The sequence below is a fragment of the Fukomys damarensis genome, unplaced genomic scaffold (assembly GCF_012274545.1).
Source record: "Fukomys damarensis isolate Sample0158 unplaced genomic scaffold, DMR_v1.0_HiC HiC_scaffold_16, whole genome shotgun sequence".
In the NCBI taxonomy this organism is placed as follows: Eukaryota; Metazoa; Chordata; class Mammalia; order Rodentia; family Bathyergidae; genus Fukomys; species Fukomys damarensis.
Window position 1 is genome coordinate 69,151,501 of NW_022900928.1, and position 23,775 is coordinate 69,175,275.

Here is a 23,775-nt window from a genome sequence, read left to right on the forward strand (position 1 = left end):
TATAAATTTTCTCAATTCATTAACCCGATCACCTTGTCAAAAACAAAATGTGGTTAGTGTGATGTATTTCTTCTGAGAGAAACTGACACTACTACCTTCTGTGCTAAGTGCCAGCCAGGCATCTCTTTAATCTGCTTAAAAATCTTCAGAGTAATGACAACCTGATTTCCACATTCTGAAACCTATGTGTTTTTTTGTTTTTAAAGTTCTGAGACACATTTTATAAAGAAGTCTCAAACATTCTCCAGAGTTTGCTGATATTTTCTCATATTTGTTCCAAGCAGAAAACTTCTGCAATGATGATCATGTGTGTTTTTAGAAACAGTCCCCTTCTGAGCAGTGTCCCTCCCCGATTATCCTGTATGAAGGGGTGCAACCCACCCGCCCTTTAACTCACACTCTTTTTATGTTCATCTCTTACACTATCCAAAATGACATATTTGTTGGTTGACTTGTTCGTAGTTTCTTTTAATGGATGATAAACTCTCCGAGGGTGGATCTTTGTCTGTTTGACACATTATCATATTCTTAGTGACTGGCATAGATTCATGGTAGGATCTTTGTCAGTGTTTGCTGCAAAGATGGATGAATTCCATCTTGCGCTCTTGAAATCATTATAGCAGTAATTCTTGAACCATTTTTAATACTGTAATATCCTTTTATATGTGGTATACTCCTCAGACACTTCCTCAAGACAAACCAATGTCAGTTCAGCATTTGATAGATTTCTGTAATATAATGAACATTATCCAGATTCTCTCCCTTTATCTCGAAACGTGGTTTGATTGGGCCCACCTGGAAAATACAGGCCCTTAATTTAATCACATCTACAAAAATCTCTTTTGGTATATAAAATAAACTATTAAATTCCAGGGATTAGAGTGTGAAAATCTTTGAGCTAGAGGTACAAAGTTAATTTTAGAACTCATTTACTGATGGTATTGGGTCTTTGATGTCACCCTTCCTTGTTCGGAATCTAGAATAGTGACAATGTAAAGTGCCTAGGCCTGACTCAGACCACCCTGGTGTAGCGGATCTGGTTCCTAAAGCTGTTCCCTTCTGTCCTCTCTATTAGCATCATTTGCAATTACGTTATCATCACTTCTTCCTTTTTAGAGCCTCCCCTGCTACAGAGAAGTGTTTTGGTTAATAGCCTGCTATAGAGTCGGTGAACTCTTCACTTAGAGTGACCCTGACATGAATACATACAGTGACCAGCCTGACATATGAATAACTTTGATTGTGACTGGAATTTTAGTTTTTAGAATTTTTTTTTGGGGGGTGCCGGGGATCAAACTCGGGTCCTTGCGCTTGTGAGGCAGGCAGTGGAACCACTGAGCCAAATCCCCAGCAGAATTTTAGTTTTAACTTAACAAACAAAGTCTTGAGTTATGACCCAAATGCAGGCCACTTGTGCTTCCAGCTGGTCTCAGACACAGATTTAACCCTTAAAGGGTTCTGGAAGAAACATTACAACATCCTTTTCTGTGTGGGGTTAATTGAGAACTCTTGGGCCAGTGTCTCTCTAAGGATACAGATCTATCTGCCTGTGTACAGGAAGAGAGACTTTGAAGGCTGTATAGAAGAGCCTGAACTTTCAATTGATGGACTTGAATTACAACTGGTCCTCACAAACAGAATGAGCTTCTAAGTCAAGGGTCCACTGTACTTCTTTATTTTGCTTATTTCATTTTCTATGAAAATACGCTGGAAACTTGTGCAATTAAAAAACACTATACAAAGTAGGCATGCCTCCTAACATTATTGTGATTCATCTCGTTATTTATATCACTCAAACTAGAAATTTTAGCATCATTCTAGATGCAAACTAATAGGAACAGAGTAATTAGTCTTGTAGAGCAATAGGTATAATTTGTTGACACCTACCAGAAGCCCAGCACTGCTACAAGTGCTCAATCTCATTAGGCCCCATAGATGGAGGAGCCATGGAATTGTCACTCCAGTTTTAATAGGGTGACTTGAACTTGGATGGTGTTAAGCAGCTTCCTCAAGCTCACACAGAAGAAAAGCTTAAAACCTAGTTTGTTTGACTCTGGAGCTTACATCCTATCTGGAAAAAGATCCCAATTGTTACTGTTAAGTAAGATGGTACCACAGTGCCAGATAGATTCTACTTGTTCCAAAGATGTCCTTCAAAGCAGAAGCCAGTTAGTTCAGAAAGGTTCTTAACCATTCTTCCCAAATAGTTTGATGAGTAAACTTGGACGTTTTTTTTTTTGGCAACATGGCATTTCCCCTCTGGGTTTAAGGAAGTTCTTTGTATTCTAGCTACACACAGCTCCTTGACCTGTATGAGCAGGGAGTTCAAGTGTGAGGATGGGGAGGCCTGTATTATTCTCTCAGAGCGCTGTGATGGCTTCCTGGACTGCTCCGATGAGAGTGATGAAAAGGCCTGCAGTGGTGAGTACTGGCCCCACAGGGTGGTTGGTCTGCTGGGTTGCTCAATTGCTGCGGGGGTATTCAGCTAATTCCTTTTAGAACATTTGCTCCCTCTGGAAGTGAAAGAGTTTCCGCACCCAACTTTGGAGCACCCAAGTGACATTCTGCTGTGACTTCCTGCCACCTCCTCCCTCTTGATGAAATTCTGGTATTAGGTTTGTTTTCTGGGGACCTCTTGTTGATGTACCTTTGTTCACAGAGCCAAGCTTCTCAGCTTAGGCATCTTCTCTGGATAAGATCCTGTTGTGACATTGTCCTTAAAATTGCTGCATTCTCTACTGAGAATCAAGCTTAAGTGCCTTAGGCAGGAAGGAGAAATGCAAGGAAAGATAGCTGAACATTCCTAAATTTCCCTAGAAAAGGTTGTAGAAGGAGGTTTCAGCCAAATTTCCTAGGATGCTTTTTTAGACAGTGATTGTGATTTCCTGACAATTCAGATCATGGTAACTCTACCTTAAAGTGTAAGTCTTTTCAAACTCAAGGATTTGTAATACATAAGTTTCTGTGACTTCCCCCCTTTATTTCTTTAGATGAGTTAACTGTATACAAAGTACAGAATCTTCAGTGGACAGCTGACTTCTCTGGGGATGTAACTTTGACCTGGATGCGGCCAAAAAAAATGCCCTCTACTTCTTGTGTGTATAACATCTACTACAGGTGGGTCCCATCTTTGCCACGGTCTTCGTTTTCACTGAATGTCCCATAAACTGCTATGATGTTTATAGTAAGCCTCTTTATTAGCGAAGTCATACATCTCAGCCACCCCATACTACTTTACTGTGACATTATCTTTCTTCTTTTGGTCAGAGTGGTTGGAGAGAGCATATGGAAGACTATGGAGACCCACAGCAATAAAACAAATGCTGTATTAAAAGTCTTAAAACCAGATACCACATATCAGGTTAAAGTACAGGTTCAGTGTCTGAGCAAGGCACACAACACCAATGACTTTGTCACCCTGAGGACTCCAGAAGGATGTAAGTGTTATAATTCATGTTAATGATATGTAAAAGAACTTAGTTTTCCCAAGGCTGCTCAGGAATGTGGAAACATGCTTTTATATATCTTACATGTGTAGAAGTCTTGAGGCTAAGTTTAATGGTCTTGATGAGTTGTTGATCAGTTACTTTTTTTATGGCAGAGAATATTCTTACTCCTTAAGTGAATTTCAGAGTCTGTCTACTATTGTGTTCATTTGCATTTCTTGTATAGTCCTTGCCTCTGCCTCATTCTGTGATATTTGCTGGTACTTACTAGCTCATTATTATTAAAATATGAGGCATGTCAGCAGTTTTGTGGCCAGATTTTTAAAGAAATTTACCAAATTTATATGTGTCTAATTAGTTGACATGAGTGACTGCTAGTTCTAGTTATTTTTCCTATATCTCCAGTGGTGGAGTTGTTTGACCGTGGGATAAATCTATTGGTAGATTTTTGAGAAATTTCTATACTGTTTTCCATAATGACTGTGCTAATTTATATTTCCTCCAACAGTAAAGGAGAGAATTCTTTCTCCATTCTCTGAATCTTTGTCAGCATTTGATATTTTTTGTCTTTTTGATAATTGCTATTCTAACTAGGATAAAATGATGTCTCGTTGTAGTTTTAATTTGCAGTTCCCTGATGATTAATGATGTTCATATTTTGTTCATTCTTTTTTGCTGTTTGAATGTCTTCTTTTGATAAATGTCTATTTCAATCACTTGCCTATTTATAATCAGATTTTTGTTATAGTTGAATTATTTGAATTCCTTAAATATTCTAAATATTAACTCTTCCTTGGGTGAAAAGGTTGCAAATATTTTCTTCCATTCTGTACATTGTTTCTTCACTACTGTTTTTGCTATGTGGAAGCATTTGAGTTTGCAGTAGTAGGCTCATGATTTAATTTTTAATTTTGTAGTCTTTAATTTTTGAGATCCCATTAAAAAGTCTTTGTTCAGACCAATATTCTGAACATTTCACCTATTCTTCTTTTTTTTCCATTAAGTTTATTGGTATATTTAAGGTAAACAATACAGTTACATTCATCACTGGGATCTTGTACCTTTACATGATGTATCTTGGTTCTTATTTTTTCATTTTCCTGCCCTCCCTTCACCCTCTCTCACCTGTTCTTCTATTAGTGTCATAGTTTTGGGTCTTACATTTAAGTCTTGGTTTGTTTTGAGTTGTTTTTGTATATGGTGAAAGATTGAGGTTTCGCTTCATTCTTGTCAGTTTTTCCAACCCCATTTATAAAAGAAACTATAATACATATTGTTTCTCCAGAGCATGTTCTTGATGTCTTTGTACAAAAATATCAGTTAGTGAAAATACATAGATTTATTTCTGGATTCTTTATTTTTTTCTCTTTGTCTATGTGTCTGTTTTTTACACCAGTACCATACAGTTTTGGTTACTACAACTTTGTAGTACAATTTGAGGTTAGGTAGTATGATACTTCCAGCTTTATACTTTTTCCTCAGGACTGTGAAGAATGTGATTGGCTTTCTGATGGTACTGCTTTTGTAGTTTACTTTAGGTAGTGTGCACATTTCAACAATATTCTTCTAATTCATGAGTATGGGATGCCTTTGTATTTTTGTTTCCTTTATTTTGTTTGTATGGTTTTGATTTTGGTACTGGGGCTCAAACTCTGGTCCTTGTACTTGCAAGGCAGGCGCCAAAACCACTGAGCTAAATCCCCGGCCCCTGTCCTTTAATATCTTTTGTCAGTGTTTTATAGTTTTTGTTGCAGAGATCTTTTACCTTCTTGGTTTAATTCATTCCAAGGGATTTTATTTTTTTATTATTATTTTTTATTTACTTATTGTGAATAGTATTACTGATTTCTTGTTTTCTTTTTCAGCTAGTATTTTACTGATGTATAGAAATACTACTGATTTCCATATGTTGATCTTGTATCTTGCAAGTTTGCTGAATTCATTTAGCTCTTGTGAACAGGTTTTTGCAGAATTTTTAGATTTTTCTGTGTATAGGTTCATGTTGTCTCCATTCAGGGGTAGGTTGACTTCTGAATTGATTCTTTTCTAGTGCCAGATGCCCCTCGAAATCTGCAGCTCTCACTGCACAGGGAAGCAGAAGGTGTGATTATTGGACACTGGACTTCTCCCATCCATGCCCATGGTCTCATTCGTGAGTACATTGTAAGTATCTTCCAGATGTTGGAGTATCAGGGAGCTAGAGATTTCTGGGTGTTTTGTATGACTAGAAATTGATGGGTATAATTTTGTGGGTAGTAACTCACCTATAAGAACATTTCATACCCTTCCTTTCTCTCTTTCCACCTGCCTCTTTGAAGGTAATAGGGTGTTTCATACTTCTGATTACCTTTTACTCATATTTTTCTTCTTACTTTAGGTAGAATACAGCAGGAGTGGTTCCAAGATGTGGGCCTCCCAGAGGGCTGCTAGTAACACTACAGAAATAAGGAACCTATTGGTCAATGCTCTATACACTGTCAGGGTGAGTGTTCATATCTGTTCCAGCCACCTGGGTAGTCTCAGAATCTAAAGAGACATTCCCATTTTACTTTTAAGATACATATTAGTAGTCTGCAAAATGCCTGGCTCTTTGTCCTGAGGGGAGAAGTCAGACTTCCCTCAGATAACCTAAACTTTATGGTAATACAGCTTTACCTGCTTGTAACCCAAATATCTTATTAGCTTTCCAGCACCAATACTTTTGCACGTAACTCTTTTCTGCTTATCTTTAGCTGCAGGGTGATTCAGAACTATGATAAGTAGCATTTATAAACTGATTTTTCTGAGGTTTTTATGAATTGTAATGTTATCATTAGAGGAAAATAGATAGATTTTGTGCCAAATATGTTTGTTGAGACCATTAAGTGCATGCACTCCAGAGATTCTCTTGCACTGCTAATTTCTCCAACACTCTTAATGTGTGTGTATGGATATAAACTTAGATTATATATATGAATATACACACACCCCTGCCCTTTAGAAGAACCTTGACATCTGTCAATCAAAAGAGATTTCATAGCCAGGCATAGTGGCGCACGCCTGTAATCCCAGTACTCGGGAGGTTGAGGCAGGAGGATCGCTGTGAGTTTGAGACCCGCCTGGGCTACATAGTGAGTTCCAGGTCAGCCTCAACTACATAGTGAAACCCTGTCTCATAAAAAAACAACAACAAGGAGAGAGAGAGAGAGAGAGAGAGAGAGAGAGAGAGAGACATTTCATGATCTTGGTACTATCATAATTGCCTTTATCCAAGTTCCTCCCCTTTGTCTCTTACCCCTTTTTATCAGCTTCTGGGGTCTCTGAATAGTCTGAGTCACACTGTACATAATTTTCCACCCTCACTGCCAAAATCTCACCCTTTTAGCTTATTCAGAATTCTTGCTGTGTGGTATATTGCCTTTATTTCATACTAATTAACACTCTGATTTGAAAAGGTGGCTGCGGTGACTAGTCGTGGAATAGGAAACTGGAGCGATTCTAAATCCATTACCACCATAAAAGGAAAAGGTAAATGATTCCAGCATGTTCAGATTTAGAGAAGATAGAAATCCCTTTGAGAATGACCTTCAGTATGACTGAAAAGGAAGAGCATAGATGAGAAAATTTTGTACAACTTCCTTTCCCTTAACACTTTTAGGTACTTCTGTGGTGCTTTAGAGACAGTCTTTTTGGGTAACTGTTGAGTTTTTTCGTTCTCCTAGAATTGAAGAGATTTCCAAAGGCCATCATGCCTATCCCTTTGTGAGCATGTATACCATTCAACAGAAGGAGTCCTACCTCTCACTAAAGATAAAGGTGGTTTTGTACATGTCCATTTGTGGTGGTTTGGAAAAAGCTCCATGGTGATACTTGTGACTCCTGACACTGACAAACTGTGTGTCAGTGGTAGTTTCTAGTGAGTGCTAGGGCTGATCTTTGGGCACTCTGTAGTGTGTACTACTTTTTGTACATTAGCTGACCTGATTGATCCTCCGAACACTACCAAGTGAGATAAGGAGGTGGAAAGGGGTATGTCACTTGTCGCAGGACACATAGTCCATGACCACACCAGGATGGAAACACAACACACCTGACTCTGAATCCTGTGCTTTTAACCATTGTGCTACATGCTTTCCTCTGGACTGAGACAGCCAAAGCCCACTGGACTGCTCTGCTTGCGGGGGTTGGCTGGCTTGTCATCTTGCATGTGTGCCTCATGAGGGCTGAGATCTGGTCTGTTTCTCTACTCTATCACTGATGTCTAGTGGGAACTGAAGAAATAGTTGGTGAATGAGTGAATTGAAGCAAATAAATGAAGGGTTCTGGCACATGTTAGGAGATGAACCACAAGTGGTCCTCCCGAGTGGTTTTCCTCACCTTTTCTTGGTTATAGGACTTTCATTTCTAGATGTGCAGATATTAAAACCACCTGAGCACAGTGGCATGGAATGTGATTGGGGTTTATTTTAACTTGAGCTCTGAGTCATTGAGAGTCATTCTCTGCTGCCTCTATCATCTAGAATGTGGAGATCGGGGCAGCAGGCTACCAGACTTAGTGGCACCAATCAGTGGGTAGACAGAATACTTGGAGGTAATAGAGAAAGTGTGTTGAATTCATACTCCCCTAGAGTTTTTATTGTATTGCCATTTCTTTTTACAATACATAGGTCAAAATATACTAGCCTTTCATACCCAAAGAGGTGACTTTTGAAGGTCAGCATGCTCTTGGAGTTCTGAACACTGTTTTGAAAATCTCAGTGGGTGATTGGAGTTTTCTTCAACTTCTCTGATTTTGACACATCTGCTGATACATCCTCCTCATGTGTTTTGATTAGGAGGTGTGCAGAAAGCAAGTGAGCTGTGTCCTAAAGTATTTCCTTGAGATATCTGTGACCTGGGATTGTAATCTCATAAGGAGACAAAGGATAAAGGCAGAGGTAGTGTCAGCTAGAATCACAAGGTTCACTAGTGAATGTAGTGAATTAATAGCAGTGAGAAAAGCCACCATTTATTGAGTACTTCTTATGTGCTAAATACTGCACTACTTAACTTTATGTGAATTTAATGAGAAATATTTTTATCTTATTTTGTAGGTGAATAGACTGGTTCTGGAGAGAACTGTGGCCTCCCCCAGTTCCCATGATTATAACTCAAGTTGGCTTTACTGTAGCACCATGCCGATTGGCTCTGAGTTAGCTGTCTAAAGCTTCTTATGGCTTTTCTTCTGATTCTTGGGATTTTCTTAAGCCCAGTTGTATGGCATGCTTGACCTTCTGAAGGGCTTCTTTACATTTTGACCCCTCTTCTACGCCACCAGATCTTGAGTCTGCCTTCCTCTCCTGTATAAGAGGCATATATGCTGAGAGTCTAGTAAACCAGTTGTCACTTGAATAGTGTCTTTGGATCATATGTGTCCCACAAGATACAAGAGCTGATTTCAGTTATGCTAGGCTGGGTACTATCAGCTTTCTTGTGGGCAGAACTTCAAATAATAAGCATGAACTGAGAGAGGTTTCTTCTCTTAGCCACATTCTCCTTGCACCCATTGACTTCCATTTTGAGCTGTGATATTTTGGAGAACATTGGTTGCTTACTTGCTCTTTAATCTGTTATGAATTAGACTTTTGTGGAAATGGAAAGATGGGAAACATTAGTTGAATTCTAGGCACTATACATACATTATTTTAGTTTGTCTTCTCAGCTCTGTAAAGTGAAGAGATACATATCTCTAAACTCAATGAAGATAAGTAAGTTGCCCCAGGTTGCATAGCTGTTAAGTGTCAGGAATTTGAACTCAAGTTTGCCTGACTCCAGAGGCTGTGCTTTCCCAATTATGCCACACATACATACATTTATAATTTATAATTCATTCTGTTATCCTATCAAAGGGTCTTGAGACCACTGGGACTTTGTTAGTGGCAATAAAGATGATGTTACTAGGGATCTCTGCACCTTTGAGAACCACACCACGGAGCTGGGTTATTTGGGGCTATTAATATAATGAAACTTTTCTGCCTGATGTAATTGCCAGGCTGGCTGACTGAGCCAGGATTGCTCTGTGTTCACCAGGCAAGCTGCAGGAAAACAGTGGTAAAAGAGATGGACATTAACGACAGCAAAAGAAATGCCATTTCTTCCCCAGCTGAAAGATCGCTTTGTCTGTTGAGTTGAAATCTGTAAAGTCCTGCCTTCCTCACTTTTCATCCCATGGTTTTGGTTTCTCTATTTGAATTCCTTGTTTGTTTTTAGTGATTCCACCACCAGATATCCACATTGACAGCTATGATGAAAATTCTCTAAGCTTCACCCTGACCATGGATGGTGATATCAAGGTAATGTGGTAATTTCAAACTGGCAGGTGGTGGGGCTTTGTTTTGTATGGGAACTGATAAGCCTCCATATAGTAAGATTAGAAAAAAAAAATGAATGACTTGATATAGAGAAGCTAAAATACCAGAACTAGGTTTGTTCCTTCCCCCATGAAGAGCAACTTGAGCCTCTACATGTAATTACTCTGCCTCAGCCTGGTGCCTTTTTTCTTTAACCATATAATTAAATGGTTCACAGCTACAGTGCAAATAAAGAGTTGGTGTTAACAGAATATGTATGCCCTGTAATTTTCAGTTTTATTGGATTTCCTGGTGCTAAGTGCTAATGCAGAGGTTCTCACAGTGGAAGAGCATGCCTCTTGTGAGAGTTGATGTCTTGGCAACACATCCATCTCGCATCTCCATAAAGCTCCCAACTCTTCACTTTCCACTGCCACTGGCTATTGGGCTTGGTCCATCTACACACAGACTCCACCTTAGTTATCTGTTTCCCTGGGGTGTCTCAGCTGAGATCTACTTTCCATAATGTTCTTTCTTGTCTGTTTGCTCCTGCTGTCTATCTACGAGCCTTTGGAACCCTTGTACTGTGTACTTATCTACAATTTAATATCTTGTCCTTGGCTTCCTGGAGGGCTGATAAAAGATGTGGTCCTTGTCTTTGGTGCTGAAAACTCCCCCCCCCCGCCCACATTTAAAGATCTTTAGATCAAGCCCTTCCATGAATCCAGACTTTCTGGCGCATGGATGTATCTACTCATGTGAGATGGTGAGATTTCACCAACCCACTTTGTTCCTGACCTCTTGGCCTTGATCTGAGATTGACCCTTAATTATCATGGCCTAATTATCTTTTTAGTTTTTCCTGTTTCTACCTTTACTACTTGATTCTTGTTGTTTTAGGCTGCATTAACTTCTTGGTTTTCTTGAATATATTTTATGTTATAAATGACCTCATTTTTATTTTTAGAAGTACATAGAACATAACTAAATATTATTCCTATTTGTGGTGCTGGGGATCAAACCCAGGGCCTCACACATGCTTGACAAGCGCTGTACCATTGAGCTACATCCCTGGCTCTTAGCTAAATGTTATTTAATTATAGCATAAATAGAACTCGTTTAAAAATAGAAAGAAACTACCTGTCCATTGTAAGAACTAAGAAACCTAAAGAAACAGAAAAGAGATGTACTCTTAATCCCACCTGTTATATTTGGCATGCTCTCTGACTGTGTTAACTGTTATGTTATGTGCTTCCTGGTGCCTGGCAGGTGAATGGCTATGTGGTGAATCTGTGCTGGGCATTTGACACCCACAAACAAGAAAAGAGAACCTTGAATTTCCGAGGGAGCACATTGTCACACAAAGGTAACACCTTGAGGGTAGTCACTGTGAGGGGGAAGGAGTAAGGCTGGATCAGTGCTCTGCTGGCAACAGAGCTTGTTTTCTGGTGTTTAGGAGAGAGAGGGCTTTCTCTGGAGGCAGACAGATTCTTGTCCTTTGAGGATACAATAAATGTCCTCCTGGCTTGGTAGGAAAACCTTCTCTTGCTGTCTCTGCAAATCCCCTCCTATCTGCATGGAAATTGGAGGTCACAGAGGAGGAAGAACTGGAAAGAGGCCAGGTTAACTCTTCCAGATGATTTTTGTGCTTCATAAGAAGGAGTTCCTCAATTTAGTCATGGTTCTTTTCTATCCCTGTTCACTTTCCCATGCTAATAAGTAACACAAAGCCTGGTACATGGTTGGTCTTTGGAAAGTATTGTTAGAATGTATGGACCAAGCAAATGAGGAAGGAAGAGGTCCATTCTCTTTTTCACCTGTGCAAGAAAAGAGCCTCAGATCTTCTATCTGAAAGTGGGGTAATGGACAAATTTTAATTTATTTCTAAGACAAAACTTTCAATTCCCAAAGCTGCCTCTGAATGTTGAGAATGACACGCGAGCTTCTCCTTTCCCCTTCCAGCCTGCTTGCATAGTATTTCCATCATATTTTCATTTGTTCCTTGTGAAATAGAATCCACAAATCTTCTGTTGCTGTTATTATTATTATTAATTTTATTATTATTTTGAAACTGAAGGGCTTCTAGTTTCAGTAATTTACCTTTTGAGGTCATGCAAGGGAGAAATAACATTGAACATCTGCTGTGAGTGTCATTTACCTAAATATTCTGAGTTGTTGGTATTATTGTTCTACATGATCCCAATAGTACTGCAATTCCATGAGGGCTGCTTATCCTCTAGAGGCAAAACCCAGGTTTGGACAATAGGCAGTTTCCTCTGAAGGTAGCAGAGCCATGATTGGAACTGTGTCTTCCATTTATAAATCCTGTGATCCCATTGCCTCACCACTGCACTGGTAGAACCGGCAAAGTCTTACTAACTGTTGCCTGAGGTGTGTGAAGGTCTTAGTGCTAGGCATTATACCGGGCACCTTACAAGCAGTTTCTTTTTCAATCCAGCGACATCGAGCTGCTCTAAGTGCTGTTATTTTTTTTCCATCTCACAAAGAAACAGAGCATTTAAATACTTTACCAAGCATATAGAATCAGAGAGCACAGGCCTTGAGGCCCTCCTGCAATCCTGCTGATTCCAAAGGTTGTCCTTTAACATATCCTCCACTCTATTCACACTTCTTTTAGTTTTAATCCCTTAGTTACAAAGTGAATACATGCTTATTTCAGAAAATTTAGAAGACACAAAGGTATTATGAATATTAAAATTTTCTATAATTTCACTTTTGCATTTCAGATATCTCCCATATATTTTTTTATGGATTAATCTTATATCTTTTTAAAAATAAAATCAGAATACTGTGTATAGTCTTGTATCTTGCCATTTCATTTATTATACAATTGTAAGAATTTTCCCTTGTCATTAAATATTCTTTGGAGCAAGTTTTAGTGGCTGCGCAGTAGTTGATGGAATGTACATGATTCAGTTATCACCCTTTTGCCAGGCAGTCAGGTTATAACAGTGTTTTACTGTAACAGACTCTGAGATGCGTATCTTCATCCACAGATATTTGAGTCCTTCTGATTTCATGGGATAGCTGGGTGGAAAGGTGTGATTTATTTATTTTTTTTTTCAAGGCTCTTATAACACAAGGCAAAATGGCTGTCCATGAGGATTGGATGAGTTTTATCCCGAGATGGTCAGCTTTAAGAGAAATTACCCAGTGCCCATGAGATGTGCAGCATGTATCAGTCATTAGTAAATAAATGTTAAATAAACTTGTAAATTGATGAAGTCCTACAGCATTTAGGACTCAGATTGAGTGATTACCTTTTTTAGATAGGGTGTGTATAGTGACACAATTTCTTGATTAACACTCCCACCTTCCTCCTTGTGTCCCTTGCTTATCCTTGTTTTCACAGTTGGCAATCTCACAGCTCATACCTCCTATGAGATTTCTGTCTGGGCCAAGACTGACTTGGGGGATAGTCCTCTGGCGTTTGAGCATGTCTTGACCAGAGGAGTTTGCCCATCAGCTCCTAGCCTCAAAGCCAAGGCGATCAACCAGACTGCAGTGGAATGCACCTGGACTGGCCCCAGGAATGTGGTGAGTGGGTCAAAATGGCCATTCCAGAGTGAGGATGGACCCAACCCCCCACATCTCCATACTGATCCACTGGAAAGTTATACGGCTTTGTTCTCTGCTGCTGGGTCTTCCTTTCTCACCCCAAACACACGCCGAGCCTCTCTGTCAGTTCTTAGTGACTTTCTAGAAGCACGTGATGTCTCAGGCCTGGCATTCTTGCCACTTCCTGATGCAGTTCTTAAAGTCCTCTTTCATGAATGTCTTTAGTTGCACTGTAATGACTGCCTTGGTGACCTGAATCCATTTAAAACCTTTATCTTTCAAGGTCATTTTGACTCTGGGGAAGAGCCAGAAATTGCATGTGGCAGGTCTGGTGAATAAAGTGGGTGAGGGGACTGTAATGTTAAGAAACTCAGTTTCCATCAGGTGGCATCTGGCAGCAGCATTCACTTAAATTAGAGATTTCAAGAAAATGAGGCCACTGGCCCATGAATTGATATCCTTTTCCATTCTTTTCTTTTACCAGGTTTATGGTATTTTCTATGCCACATCCTTTCTTGACCTCTATCGAAGCCCAAAGAGTGTGTCTACTTCACTCCACAATAAGACAGTCATTGTTGGTAAAGATGAGCAGTATTTGTTTCTGGTAAGCTTTTGTACCAGCAAGGCAGGATGAGTTTCTGTTTTTTAAGGGCTGTCTTAAGTCTTGGGCTCCTGAGGTCAATCCTGGACTTGGGAAACTGGACACTTGGATTCTAGGATCAGTGTGTGTGATGGGAGGAAATTTCTGTTTTGTCATAAGTATCACAACCACTTAGTTAACTGCAGTCCACCATGACGGATTGGTGATAGATACAGATAAATCAAATGTTTGTCATATGCCACTGTATATTTTAACATGTGTGCCAAGATACTTTGAAAAAGGTGTGTGAGCCCTTATTACTTGTGATAGCAAAAGATTTGAAATATCATAAGTGTCCCTCAAGGAAGGAGTGATTAAAAATATCATGGTGTATTCATGAAATAGAATACAGGGCAGCCATCCAAAAGAAATACTACTCTGCATGTACTGACATGCAAAGATCTTTAAACTGTTTTATGAAGTATAAGCAGTGAAGAGCATAAAATATGTAGTGTTTTCTCGATTATGTGAAATTAAAAGATAGGTTAAACATATGTGCATACACACTTGCATGCATTAGTGTGAATTTATATCCATAGATAATATCTGTGCTCATATATGCCTTGGACATTCTGGGAGCTTCTTTTGACAGCACTGGGGATTTACCCTAGAGCTTTGCACATGTGCGCTGTAATAATGAGCTATATCCCCAGCCCCTGCCTGTGACGTTTCTAGAAGGAAGTACAAAAAGCTATTAGTAATGATCTGAGATGGAAGGAACAATTTTACATCTTTGGTACTAGTTGAACTTTAATTGCATATGTGAGTAACAAATACAATTTTCAACACCTTATTTTGTTGAAAAATAGTTTGGTGAATATTGTGTGAAAGTCGTGTTTTTTTGTTGTTGTTGTTTTCCCCTTGTACTTGGGCCCTAGGTGCGGGTGTTGGTTCCTTACCGAGGGCCATCCTCTGACTACGTTGTTGTGAAGATGATCCCAGACAGCAGGCTTCCACCCCGTCACCTGCATGCGGTTCATACAGGCAAAACCTCAGCTGTCATCAAGTGGGAATCCCCATACGACTCTCCTGACCAGGACCTGGTGAGCAGGCTAGACACCCAGGCGGCCTTGTGTAATCTTAGCATGATGCCTAGCGTGGCTCGACATGGAAGGTGGTCAATAATGGAGTCGGAAATACAGGCCTAATGGTTCAGTTCAGCAAGTCTCTCCCATTTCTATCCAGGCAAATATGCGATCTTTATAGTTACCATTTTTTAGGTGCTACTGTTTTGTTAGTTACAGCTGTCCTATTTGTTTGTCCTTCCTGGTTTGATGCTTACAGCCCACACTTTGGCCCTCTGAAACAGAGATCATCAAACAAGGGCTAAATCTGGCCCATCTTTTTTTTTGTTGTTGTTGTTAATAAAATTTTTTTGGAACCAAGCCAAACCCATTTGTTTACATATGACCTATGTCTGCTTCCATGCTACAAATAGCAGAGTTAAATGGTTGTGGAGGGACCATCTGGCCCTCAAAGCCTAAATATTTACTATCTGAACCTCTTCAGAATGTTTGTTAGTCCCTGGTAAAAGGCGAGACACTGATCTTGGAAAATAGCTTTCAATTTTCTTTATTCTGGGCTGCTTTTGCCTCTGCCCCCTCTCTTTTACCCTTCATCCTATGGATGCTTGGTTTAAAATGCTTGGTTGTGAAGACTCCTCTTAACTCTAAGTTTCTTCCTGACAATCAAGTTTCCCGTGCTATATTTCCCGTGACTATATTTTCCCCACCCACATACTATGTAAGAAGCACCCTAGAGACATTAAGTAGAGCATTTGTCCTTTAGAGCTAGAATTGAGCACTTTCATTCATTGTCTCTCCACTGACAATATCCGAAAACTGTGGTGGTGGTGGTGATACAGAAGTTGAGTAATAGATTTGGATATTCTTCCATGTTCCAGCCTAGCTGCTGATAACCACAGTAAATGTGGTTTACCCTAGAGGGTTTTTTTTTCTTTTTGGATCTAGTTGATAATTATATGTTCAATTCTCTCAGTGCATACTTATTATAAGGCTGTCCCTGTCCAATCCAAAGGCTTTCTGAGGAACAGAATCGGATTTTGGAATATTGTTGAATATTGTGGTCAAGTGTCTCATGTAGTTGGCCTTTGTATCTGTGGATTCAATCAATTAAGGATTGAAAGTATTGAAAAAAATAATTGTGTCAGTAGAGAGTAAAGAATGCCAAGTTTCTGATAACCATTCAGATATTCTTTTATTTTTTGGTCTTAGTTCTATGCAATTGCAGTTAAAGATCTGATAAGAAAGACCGACAGGAGCTACAAAGTAAAATCGCGAAACAACACTGTGGAGTATACCATCAGCAGGTTGGAGCCTGGAGGGAAATACCATATCATTGTCCAACTGGGAAACATGAGCAAAGATTCCAGCATAAAAATTACCACAGGTGAGCAGGGGAGAGCACAGACCCCTTTGCGTAAAACTGAGCGCATGCAGTGGCAGCTGGATCTCTCAACAGCGACTTTCCATCGGGAGTTGCCCGGATATGCCAATGCTACCCTTCAGTCTCCATGCCATAGCAGAGCAGTGCAGGAAGCAGGGCTCCCATATTCAGGCCAAGTGGGCTGGACAGTGGCTCTCTTTTTTGTTTTGTTTTGTTTGGTACCAGGGATTGAACTTGGGTCCTTGCGCTTGTGAGATAGACAGCGGAACCACTGAGCTAAATCCCCAGCCCCAGTAGCTCTCTTTTTTTACTCTTTCTCCCATGTTTTGACATTGCTAGGGGGAGAAGAGGAGGACTGCCCAAGAGTTACAAAATATGAGTGATATTTACCACCAAGGTGAAGCATTGTATCAGAAGACCTGGTCTGAAGCACAGGGATTCTCTGTGGCAATCTGACATGTAGAAATGGAGGGGGAACAATAACTGGGCCATAGATTAAAGAGTAGTCAATGTCAAATTCACGAAGTGAGTAAAAAGCTCAATTATTTGGATAGCAGCAGACAGTGTGAAGAGTTTCAGCCCTCTTTAGGCTGGAAGTATGAACAGTAGGCCTGGGTTATATTCTGATATTATTCCAGTGTCCTAGGTTCAAGCAGACTCCTTATTCTATGCCATTTCTTTCTTGTCACTCCTTTTGCCTCATCTGTTTTTGTCCATCCTTGCTTGGTCCAAGGGCTATTACTAAGTTAGGTACTGTCCAAATATCCTAGCCAAAGTTATTGTAAAACAATAAATGGGTGCCAATCAAAGGGTATCTACTGTGTGCTAGATCCCACCCTAGGCAGTTTGTTTTATTTCTTCAGATGTATATCTACCAATTACATCCTGTCTTATCTTTGATTTCCAGTTTCATTATCAGCACCTGATGCCTTAAAAATCATAACAGAAAATGACCATGTTCTTCTGTTTTGGAAAAGTCTTGCTTTAAAGGAAAAGCATTTCAATGAAAGCAGGGTAAGTTCCTCCATTGTCAGTGACTCTGGAAATCTAATCAGAATCCTGTTTCAGAGAAGAGCTCATTAGCAACATGCTGGCATAGACATAGACAGTGGAAAAAAAAAAAAAAGAAGAAAGAGTAGGGCATGGAAGTGAACTTGAGAATTAAAGGACTATTTTCTGTGAGATTGCTAATTAGTGAAATGTTTATACTACCCATTAAAGATGAGAATCTCTGCACTAAGCACTTTTAAGTCTTGCACTTTCTTCCCTGGCAGAAAGGGACATAGACTGAGATACTTACTGGAGTTGGGCAAGTGGTTAGCATCCAAACCAAGAATACACCTCTCCCAGACTCTCTGACAAGGACTGAGCTGCACTCTCATCCCGGAACCTCATCCCTTCCTTCCCAGAGAAACTCTTAGAGAGGGAGAACTTGAAAATTCCCTGCTGCCCAATAAACACCTTTGTTTTGTGTCATTTTGCTATCATAGGCCAATACTACATTCATGAGCAAGCTGGGGAAGGGGGATCTGGCAGCGAGATCTGGGAGATTTGCTACCTAGTGGTGGACCCATTCTTGAATGGAACTGGGTTATCTCACTGACTATAGAACATGAGCTCGGTCAGGACAAAATGACTGTTGTGGCTCCATGGCAGAGAGCCCCAGGGTCCTCCACAAACACAGGATAATGCCAGAAGCAAAGCTCATTTCAAATTTGAAAAGCCAGACCACTCTGGCGAATTCACACAACTTTCACAACTGTGACATCTAAGTCGTCAATATCCTTAAACATAAAGAATGTTATCAAGTCAATTCAAAGCAGAAGTATTCTAATTTTGAGAAACATATAAGTAGCAAAGTAAAAAACGCCAGCAGTGTTGAGCTGAAGGGAAGGGTTCAACCTCACTAGGAATCCAAACAGCAAAGATGTGGCACTTCTGCGTTACCTCGGCAAAGACCTGGGGGAGGACTGGTACCAGTGTGAGCAATAATTGAGGACCTTAGCACTCTCAGAATATAAACTAGCTCAACCTCTGGGGAGGCTCTGCAGTAGCATATATCAGAAACCTTGAACATGTTTACACTTCTTGACCCAGCGTGGACACAGCATGTTCTTCCCACCTGGCTTAGGGTTCAAAAAATAGGTCAGTGGCATGGTGATCAAGAGACCATGTTTACAGTGAGCCCCGTAAGGGTAGAGACAAGAAGTACAGTCTTTAAGGGGGTGGGTAATCTGAACTGTGTGTTGATAGCTTTGACACTAAAATGCTTGGTGGTCAGCGAGGAAATCTTCTGGTCAGACTAATTCTAGCCAGCAGCCTGGGTCAGGTTTGTGACAAGGTGACTTTTTTCCAATGAAGGAGTCCAGGACTCTATCTGAGGCTGGGAATATTGTTTCATCCTGTCCTGTGGTGAATAGGTCCCTGAGCCTGTTAAAGTGCTTCTTGTATCAAAGCCAGGATGTCAGGATTGGGATCGGTTTGGGAAAAGCTAGAAAGCAAGGAGACAGGAAGCAAGGTGACAGTAGCCTTCTTACATACTCTTCTAAGGGGGAACTTGCTCTCTTTTCTGATTGCAGAGTCCCTCCTCTTAACCCACCGCTGGAGGCCACTGTGGCCAGGATTTATTATTAGTCAAATTCTGCACTGCAAGCTGTTGCTGAGGTGGTCAGGTTCTTTGTAGCATTTAATAATGCTTGACAGGAGAGAAAGGGGAGCAAGACTTTCAGCATGTATTTGTTGAAGTGGCTTTCCCTGAGTCTACACTTTCACTTCTGCACTGCAGCTCTTAAGTAGGTGCAATAGTTTGGAGACACTGGGTTGAGAAAAATTTCTCTTTTCTAAATCTGTACCTATACCACAGTGGTCATGTGAAAAAGAACTAGTGAGAAACCCAAAGTGCTTAAGCCTGTGGTAAGAGGCTCGCGTATGGTTGGAACCAGTAACAGACTTCCTGAATCTCCTGTGTATCTGTTTCAGGGCTATGAGATACACCTGTTTGATAGTGCCATGAACATCACAGCATACCTTGGGAACACTACTGACAATTTCTTTAAAGTTTCCAACCTGAAAATGGGCCATAATTACACTTTCACCGTCCAAGCACGATGCCTCTTTGGCAGCCAGATCTGTGGGGAGCCTGCTGTCCTGCTGTATGATGAGCTGGGGTCCGGTAAGTTACCTTCAGCCTTCCATTTGCGGAAATAACAGGAATGTAGTATGGTCTGATGACCATGTGTCTTTCTAAAACACGTTTAAAATATGTTCTCAGCTCAGAAAAAAGGCTCTTATGTATCAGTTTCATCAGGTACTAATTTTGTGAACAAATATATTCCTGAGCCAGGCATGGTATAAGCTTTTAAGGTGACCATATTCTGAATGTAAAGTGCAACGAGAAAAAATGATTCTGTTTAAAAAGGTCCTATATGAGAAATGCTAGGTTACAAAAGGTCTGTTGTTTGCTGTTACAGGGCTTCTCAGATCCCCTGTGATTCTCTTAAGTCAGTAGCGTATCTCTTCTCCATGGAGTGTCTGCCTGTATAACCCTTCCCATCAACTTAGCTGTCAGCCTCAGATGAGGACCCGAGTTTGGCCTGGGGTCCTTAATCTTAGAACAATCCTAGGTATCAGTGTTGGGCCACACTAGTGGTTTACATAGAAAGTCCACTTATGTTGTAGTAGCTTGGCCAGGGTTTCCACCAGTGTTTTGCCTCTGGTCTTGTTAACTACATTTGATCCTCTTCAAAAAGGCTCAAGCCAAAATCTTGCGTTAGAGTTGTTGAATGTTCCGTCACATAGTGCTTCCTGGGGTGTGATCTTGCAGAACACTCATCCTCCAGAAGGAGGGAAACCTTGTCTTCCACTTCACTTTTGAGAATCAGGCATCCTGAAAGCTCCAAAAAGATCCCAAAACCAAAAAGCACAACTCTTATTAACCTACTGGTTTCTTCATAGCACTTTGTTTTAAGCAAAACCAGTCAGCAACCTGTGAAATATACTTAAGGAAAAACCTGTTGTGAGGACCCCAACCAGCTACCTTTAGGAAACCAAGCTTATGAATTCACTCATTCCCATGGTCTCTACCACTCTCTAGCCAAACGCACACTTTGCTTTCATTTACTGCTGTGCAATACTTGGGATAGGCTGAACCCATTAAATAAGATTTTGCCAGAGTTTTTTTCTAGCCAGGAAATAGTGAAATAAATGTAAAAACAGATATTGATACTGAATTGCTAGATTAAACTTACAAGAACTGGCCCGTCCTTGTTAGTACCCCATTAGGCTGAATCCCCAGGTAGCTGTGGTGCTTTCTGCACAAGGGAGAAACCTCGCTTGTGCCACCTGCCTCCTGCCGCCTCCTCCTCCATCAGGGAAGAAGCCCAAGCCTATAGAGACCTAGACGGAGGAAAACCCACACTGCTGCTTTTGCTAAAATCTGACTCCTAAGCTTCATTTTTCTTCCTGAAGTTCAGACTTGCCTCAGAGAAAGGCTAGTCCCTGCCCCAACATGGTATGAGGTGGGGGATGGCTTTCACCTGAGTGCCAGGGGTAGAAATTAGTTAGTAAATCATTACAAGACCTGCATTTATTTAAGCCAATGGGAAGGCAGTGACTTTCTTAGGTTATAAACACCTAAATGGCTTTTCAGAGAGCTTTTAAAAATCTTAAATATATATGGAAAGGTTGTTTCTCTCTTTTTCACTTAAGTAAAAAACCTTGTAAAACTTCATGAGCTGTTAAGTCAGTATTGTAGTAAAGGAATCTCATTTGTATCACTTAATGGAGCTTCAGGTAATTGCAGTTCAGAGTGACTTTGGTGCCAAGTAGGGGGAAATAATTGCAATCTCGTTAATTAGTGGTCTGATTTCACATCCTCTTATGTAAGGCAAGCAAGTGGTCTTAAGTAATAATGCTAATGAAATCAATGTTGATACCCCAACAAAGGTCTCCCTTCCAAGAGATTATCTAAATAACCAACAAGGCAGTGATTAGGAGTCTAATGTAATTACCGTATTTGCATGCACAAGGCCCATGGTTTATTAGCTCATAGCAAGCAGTCAGGAAACACTCAGGCATCGTGCGGTTTGGGGTGCTGTTTGGAACTCCTAGCTTTTTTGGTGGGTGGGGCCTTGAGGCTCACCTGGCCCATTCTCCTGCCCTCAGGTAGGAGGCTCACTGGTGGGGATCTTGCCTCGACAGGTGGAGAAACGGCAGCTGTACAGGCTTCCAGGTCCACTGATGTCGCCGCAGTGGTGGTTCCCATCTTGTTCCTGATACTGCTGAGCCTGGGGGTTGGGTTTGCCGTCCTGTACACCAAGCACCGGAGGCTGCAGAGCAGCTTCACTGCTTTTGCCAACAGCCACTACAGCTCCAGGCTGGGTTCAGCCATCTTCTCCTCAGGGGATGACCTGGGTAAGTGGGCAGGGAAAGCCAGCTCTTCCTCTCAGGGTGGACCCCCCCAAAGCAATGACCTGGTTAGGAAAGACTTGCCTTCTGCTTATCTTTTGACATGAGAGAAGATATTCATTAACTAGTGAATCCCCTGCATAAGAAGAAACCAGATGGAGCCCTTGGCTTTTAGTTTGCTCCTAAATTGAAATAGGACATTTACTTCAGTAGTGTGATTTGAGCCAGGCACACGGAAGACCTGCTAGGAGCTTGTCTCATACAGGCAAGATAGATAGGCCCTGAGGTTTTGGCGACTTCCAGAGTAGCAGAAAATCCTCAGCAATGTTCAGCTGACCACTATCTGGTCTTTCAGAGACCTGGAGGTCTGACTTCCCCAGAGATCCCAGTCAAGGTAAAAAAATAGTGCCTCCCTCATTAGCTTCTTTGGGAAGAAGCTCTTCCATCTGGCTGTTTCTCTTTCTTGTTGCTAGTGCAGACTCACCAGCCAATCTTACTTTATGTGTTGTTAACACGTAGTGCGGGAAAAAGAAATCTTTTTATTCCTTTAAACATCTTTGTACACTGAAATTCCTTAACACTAAGAGAGCTGGAAGACTACATAACATAATGAAGTGGGTGTGTTAAAGGCTTCCCTTAACTCACACTGCTGAATGTGAATTTGTTTACTTTTCCTGTGAACTATAGTTATTTTCCTTTGTATATGAAGACATTTATGTATACCCGCTTGCTGATCATGATATTAGCCCCATTCCCTTTTTTTTTTCTTAGTTTCTTTTCTTATTTAATCCCCAAGTACCCAGATTGCTTTTCATGAATGGGTTGTCCTGCTGTCGGGGACAAAAGAGTTGACCTGTTGCAGCACTGTGCAGTGATCACTGAATTCGGATCTGCGGTTCCACAGGATTATATAAGGGGGTCTCAAAGGGATAGCTATTAGTATTGAAAAATGTCCCCCAGATTCTTAAGCCCCTTCAAGATTTTTTTCCTTAAAGCAGTTTAAGTTCAAATTCAAAAGAGAAAGAAAACAATGAAGTTTGCTGGACTAATATAAGGTGTAGGTAACTCAAATTGGGGGACCCTAACCACCCATTTGATTTTTGGGTAGGTAATGAGATTGTTCTTCTTGCAAGTTTTATTTGCTTGATTTAGCTAAGTTTGACCTACCTTTAAAATAAGTTTGGTCACCTATTGATGACAAGAAGGTGACCCACAAATGGCAGAGGAAGCTGAGCTGACTTTCAGGACTGATGACTGTGCCCGGCTGGTTGTGGTAAGGTTTATCTGAGATGCGATGGGGCCAGGAGATGGGTAGAGCTTGGAACTGGGGTGAGGAGGAGAGGTGCTGGAGCTCATGAAGGCTTCTCTTTTTGTTTCTAGGGGAAGATGATGAAGATGCTCCTATGATAACTGGATTTTCAGATGATGTCCCCATGGTGATAGCCTGAACGAGCTTTCCTCACTAGAAACCAAATGGTGTAAATATTTTATTTGATAAAGATAGTTGATGGTTTATTTTAAAAGATGCACTTTGAGTTGCAATATGTTATTTTTATATGGGCCAAAGACAAAAACAAAAACAAAAACAAAATAAAAAGAAACAAAAAAGAAAGAAAAGGATGAATAAACTTTGTAGTAATCAACTGTGAACTTCAAACCGGGTTGATTTTAGTAACCAAATTGCTTTGATTTGATGTTAATGTAGTCTTACAGGGCTGTGCTTGCTGGGCATGCTTTTAAGTCTGTGAGATAATTTTGGTTCAGTAAATTGGCCATTCTTTTTATTTTTCTAAGACACAGAAATGTATTTAATAAAGTCTTCAAGAGAGAGTGATGGGTGGAATCCCTTCTCCTTGAAAGCATATTCAAATTTGAAATTTTGTTTGGATTTAATTTACATGAAAATGTTTGGGGAAAGGTTCTTTCACGGTCTTTTGTTAATTTATTGGGACTTTGTATAAGGCCAGCCTTTTGTGGTCATCTGACACCGT

At 40.5% G+C, this 23,775-nt stretch overlaps 1 protein-coding gene across 1 annotated transcript in view; it reads left to right on the top strand.

The window, feature by feature from the left end:
* The window catches only part of Sorl1 (sortilin related receptor 1), a 159,462-nt gene extending 136,128 nt beyond the window's left edge, over nucleotides 1-23,334 (top strand). The window contains exons 33-48 of the mRNA XM_033764392.1: nucleotides 2,290-2,421; nucleotides 2,991-3,117; nucleotides 3,268-3,437; nucleotides 5,497-5,609; nucleotides 5,824-5,928; nucleotides 6,881-6,953; nucleotides 9,675-9,757; nucleotides 11,023-11,119; nucleotides 13,127-13,311; nucleotides 13,817-13,936; nucleotides 14,851-15,015; nucleotides 16,207-16,381; nucleotides 17,286-17,392; nucleotides 19,358-19,550; nucleotides 21,578-21,790; nucleotides 23,165-23,334. Of these exons, the coding sequence (XP_033620283.1) occupies nucleotides 2,290-2,421; nucleotides 2,991-3,117; nucleotides 3,268-3,437; nucleotides 5,497-5,609; nucleotides 5,824-5,928; nucleotides 6,881-6,953; nucleotides 9,675-9,757; nucleotides 11,023-11,119; nucleotides 13,127-13,311; nucleotides 13,817-13,936; nucleotides 14,851-15,015; nucleotides 16,207-16,381; nucleotides 17,286-17,392; nucleotides 19,358-19,550; nucleotides 21,578-21,790; nucleotides 23,165-23,232 (2,126 nt within the window). The 3' untranslated portion in view covers nucleotides 23,233-23,334. The remainder of the gene's footprint in view (nucleotides 1-2,289; nucleotides 2,422-2,990; nucleotides 3,118-3,267; nucleotides 3,438-5,496; nucleotides 5,610-5,823; nucleotides 5,929-6,880; nucleotides 6,954-9,674; nucleotides 9,758-11,022; nucleotides 11,120-13,126; nucleotides 13,312-13,816; nucleotides 13,937-14,850; nucleotides 15,016-16,206; nucleotides 16,382-17,285; nucleotides 17,393-19,357; nucleotides 19,551-21,577; nucleotides 21,791-23,164) is intronic.
* The last annotated feature ends 441 nt before the right edge of the window (nucleotides 23,335-23,775 follow it).